Source organism: Papilio polytes, unplaced genomic scaffold (assembly GCF_000836215.1).
Source record: "Papilio polytes unplaced genomic scaffold, Ppol_1.0 DF823923.1, whole genome shotgun sequence".
Lineage (NCBI taxonomy): Eukaryota > Metazoa > Arthropoda > Insecta > Lepidoptera > Papilionidae > Papilio > Papilio polytes.
In genome coordinates this window covers 5,877,618-5,882,178 of record NW_013525281.1, presented here as the reverse complement: position 1 = coordinate 5,882,178, position 4,561 = coordinate 5,877,618, and the positions used below count along the sequence as shown (strand labels likewise).

At 31.0% G+C, this 4,561-nt stretch overlaps 2 protein-coding genes across 5 annotated transcripts in view; one reads left to right on the top strand and one right to left on the bottom strand.

Annotated features, from left to right (window-relative positions):
• The window catches only part of LOC106102391 (kyphoscoliosis peptidase), a gene marked incomplete in the record, with an annotated part of 40,805 nt that extends 38,861 nt beyond the window's left edge, over nucleotides 1–1,944 (top strand). For all 4 annotated transcript variants that reach the window (XM_013281852.1, XM_013281850.1, XM_013281851.1 and 1 more), the window contains 3 exon segments: nucleotides 148–261; nucleotides 411–588; nucleotides 778–1,944. In XM_013281852.1, coding sequence (XP_013137306.1) covers nucleotides 148–261; nucleotides 411–588; nucleotides 778–911 — 426 coding nt within the window.
• A 1,402-nt stretch (nucleotides 1,945–3,346) lies between these two features.
• Nucleotides 3,347–4,561, bottom strand: part of LOC106102143 — a 5,631-nt gene continuing 4,416 nt past the window's right edge. Inside the window, exons 10-11 of the mRNA XM_013281553.1 lie at nucleotides 4,511–4,561; nucleotides 3,347–4,176 (exon numbers count right to left, since the gene is read on the bottom strand). Coding sequence (XP_013137007.1) covers nucleotides 4,055–4,176; nucleotides 4,511–4,561 — 173 coding nt within the window. The 3' untranslated portion in view covers nucleotides 3,347–4,054. The remainder of the gene's footprint in view (nucleotides 4,177–4,510) is intronic.

Genomic DNA, 4,561 nt, shown 5'->3' with positions numbered 1-4,561 from the left:
CAAGGTGAGTCACAAGATGTGCACGGTTCATTGAATACTCTTTACATACAAGTAACACGGTTGATGTTTTAAAAACCTATTTACAGCGCCCTCTGTTGTACGACACTTAAAACACCGAAAATTTATATTGCTTGTTATTGCTTTTAGATCTGCTGTGCGGAACTGCAAACAGTAATGGTTCCATTACCAGACTGTGCTAGCGGAGAATGGGGACCCACCAAAGCTACCAGACTCTTCGGTTTGGTTCCGATCACACATCAGGTAAGGTTATGTTCTACATTAGGTTAGGTTATGGGGTAATTTTGTTGGACATAATAGTTTACAAAAACCAATTCAAAAGATTATTTTAAAATTATGTAAAATGTATTGATATGTCTGTCATAAATAAACAAACAATTTAACTAACATAGGAGGCGCTAGTGTTCGCGGGCCGGGAACTAGAGCTGCAGTTCCGCATGTCGCGGCCGCTCGCAGACTTCATGGCGACGCTGCACAAGAACGGCGTAGACGAGAAGCGGCTCGGCAAGTTCGTGCAGCAAGCGGTCTCCGACGACGTCGTTACTTTCTACATAACATTCCCTGAAGAAGGTACGTTGAATACATGTACAATAATGTAGGTGGCGCTAGTGTGCACAAACACAGAGTTACGGATGAGATGAGTTGGATTTGGATCTCATTAACCTCATTTAAGATGAAACAATCGTGAAAAATGAAAAAATTGTTGCTTTAAATCCTTCCCACAGCTAATAAAAGTTAATTTTATCTAAATTTTCACAGGTCAATACGGTTTGGACATTTACACGCGAGAACGCGGCTCCTCTGGCTTGCAACAGAACGGGTCCACGGAGAAGGAGAAACATCTACTCACGCATTGCTGCAAATACCTCATAAACAGTAGCAAAAGAAACTGACGTCACTAACTGATTATCCTAGATTTAACGCAGGACTTATTACGTCAAAAATGTTAAAACAACTGAAAATCTCTGGTCGCATTACGTGCACCTAAGACAACGGGTAACAACTCTTGAAATAAACTTAGCTGCCACACTCGGAGATATTAATGCACATTACTAAGTGTAGATTAAGTATGAAAAATCTCAATTTTACTAAGAGAATTATTTTAGTAACTTAATAACCATTACATTGTGTGTGGCATTAAGTTATAGTTAAAATTAAGGAGAAAATTTCGCATGAAACGGAACGCTTTTGTTTTAAATTCGTGAAGGATGCCAATACATAAAATAAAACAGCTTTAAGAAAATATAAAATTATTTAATGTCTGTAAAAGTTTATACTAAATTACACTGCTGTTAGGATCAAATTATCAACAATTTAATAGATTTTAAATAATTGACAATATTCAATAGTTTTATACACACATTTAGCACAGGAAAAGTTCTTAGGAATAAAATTTATTATGAGTTGTATTTTTTTTAATATTTTAAGTTCGTGGTTGTGCTGAAGCAATGTAATTGCTTTATTTGCTAAGATTTTATTTACATTTAATATTGTATAAAATATCTAACATATATTAATCACATGAAATTTTACTAATATTATAAATGCGAAAGTTTAGATGGATGGATGTTTGTTAGAGTTTGTAGCCTAAATGGCTGAACCGATTTCGATGAAATTTGGTACATATGTAGAGGGTCGTCTGGAAGAACACATAGACTACTCACTTTAGATTTCTTAATCCCAAGCGGACGGAGTCGTGGGCGAAAGCTAGTATATAAGGGCACCTTCGTATACGCTTACACAATAAAACGAAATTGCTATATTACATTAAATATATGAAATATAGTAATTTATTAAAAATATAACATAAGAGTATTAAAGAAATAAAAAAAAACTTAATGCGAAATATATTTAATAATCATTTTTAATTTAATTATACAGAACGCAATATGTAAAGTTTTTATAAAATATAACATGTTACTTTTCTGTTAGTTGTTTAATTTATTAACATTAAAAAAAAACTGATTATTCGGACGGCTTCAATTTCCTTATACTAATGGCACACTGTTCAATTTGAACCTAGGCTTAGTAAATACTTTCTATTCATCATCCACTTGCCCTTATCCCTTATGGAGGGTCGGCACAGTATGCGCTCTTCCATACATCTCTATCAGCCGTCATATCTGACCAACTCGCAATTCGTAACCTCTCAACGCTACAGCACATACTGTAATAATGTTTTGGATTTTAATTACTTTATTACGACAAGCTGTTTATTAATAGTTCCTAAACATTAGTAATAATAAAATATAGAGTATGTTACTCACAGATAGATTACCTTTCTGATGGTGAAAATTTTTAAAAGCATCTAGTTTTTGAGTTACTTCAATACATACAAAAATACAAATCTTTCCTCTTTATATTAGTATAGATTTAAAAATTAAAACAACCAATTGGAAATCTAGTAGGAAACAAATTCAATCGCTTAAAAATACATAGCTATACTATCAAATTATATTTCTAAAGCTATTTAGTTCTAACAATTTCGACTGAACAGTTTCGACTGTGTGCGTGTAAGCAAAACTTTAACTGTACAGTTCAACTGACGATTAAAATGATGCCTACACATGATCAGGTGTAACTGAACAGTTCTATTGTTCAATTATAACTGTCAGAACAGTCTGTAGCGGGCTTAAGAAATCATCAAGAAATATCTAGATTAAACTATATAGCAATTTATGGACTTCAAGTCTTAAAAAGTATAAAAGTCAAATTATTAAAAAAAACCCATATTATTGAAATTGTCTTACTAAAGTTACATCAAAATGAGATTACTAATATGAGTACATTCATTAAAACTAAAATAAAGTAAAAAAAACGTAAATTTCAATATTTCGAATAAAATTTCACTAAACATGTTAATACAAAAATATTTATTTCCTATAAACTATGGCGGGAAATTTAATTAAAACTATAAAACAACCTGGATTTCGATTTTTTAGTAATTTTCAATATAATAAATAATTCATTTACGCAAAGTATATATTAAAAGTAAAGAAAGTGAAAAAAGTATAAAAAAAAAACATTTTAAAAACATAAAATGCAACAAGGAATTTTTAAGGAAGAATATTAGAATTTAGTAGAAATTAGATAAAATAATTAAAGAAAAATGCTAAAACCGGTTAAAAAAAGAAATTAAAAAATGTTTCGTAAAAGAAATACAAAAATAGTATAACTATCAAATATTTTTCATTTTAAGTCATTATTAAAAGATTTTAAGTACATAATAATTACTTAAAATATCAACACAACCATATTGTTAAGTTCAAAATACATTAAATTTGTTAAAACCTAAACTATTAGTAAATATACTAATAATTATTATCTATAGTTAAAAAAAATAATTTGAGACTTCATTGAGCAAGGTTAAAAGGTCAATTAAAACAAAAATGTTTTTTTGTTTCATAAAGAGATCTTAAATGAGATTTTACTGTATTTTAAAAATATACATTACATGTTTTTTTATTAACACATTTTATTTTCTTACAAACTATGAAGTTGAAAGTATTACAAGTAATATCCACTGTTCCAAAAAAAAAAAAACATTTTTTTAACAAAAGTCACTACAGAATTCATCCATTCCATTAAATAACTTATTATTTGAGAAAAAGTCAATGTCCATATATATTCTGTCAAAATTAATGTTAAAACTGAGTTATCGATTCGTTACACATTTCAAATATCTTAGCAGCTCAAGGTAATCCGCTCTGCCCAGCGTCATTCCCTCTACCTCTATGTTCTGGGCAGCGATATGAGTAAAGTTTAGAGCTGGCAATATATATGAATATTTTAATACAAAGTTTAATTACGAACAAAGTTTGGTAATAGAATTAGACGTCGCCAGTCAATCTAGACTAGGTCTAGGGGAGGGAACTGGTAATATAGTATTCGAAGTAGTTTTTACATTTTTCGTTGATATACATAAATTTTCATTTAAAAATATTTTACATTCACCAGGGGAGGGGACCATCCCTCCATCCCAGGGAAGGGATAGTCCCCTCCCCTGGTGACGCATAAAAGAGAGTATTATACATTATTATACGAGTCCCTTGGTGGCGTTGAGAGTCGCTCTCTGTTCGACGCCGCGTATGAGAGTGCCGAGCAGTCCCTCCATTTCGTTAGCAGTTTCGCGCAGTTGAGTGTTATCGAAACACGAGTCTAGAAAACATTTTTTTTCTGTTTATTTTAAAAAGGTTTAATAGTATCAACTTCGCCCATAATAAGTTTTTGCAACATTTCCACTGAATTATAAAAAAATACTAATTTCTTGACATTATAAATATCTAGATTTTTTTAAAATTAGTTTAGAAGTTTAGTCATTACAGACTCCTAAAATTGGTTAATCTTAGCAGATTACTGGAACTGTTCTAAAAGAGCTCTATATTTACTAGAATATTATTTACGTCAGTCGAATGTCGAGAATTTAACTCTGTTAAGCTATTGGCGCTTCATAAAATTATCAACGACAAAAAAGAGCAGAAAACTGACTCACCATCCGTCGCGAAGTTATTAGTCAATATCTGCTGCAGTCTGTCCAACACCG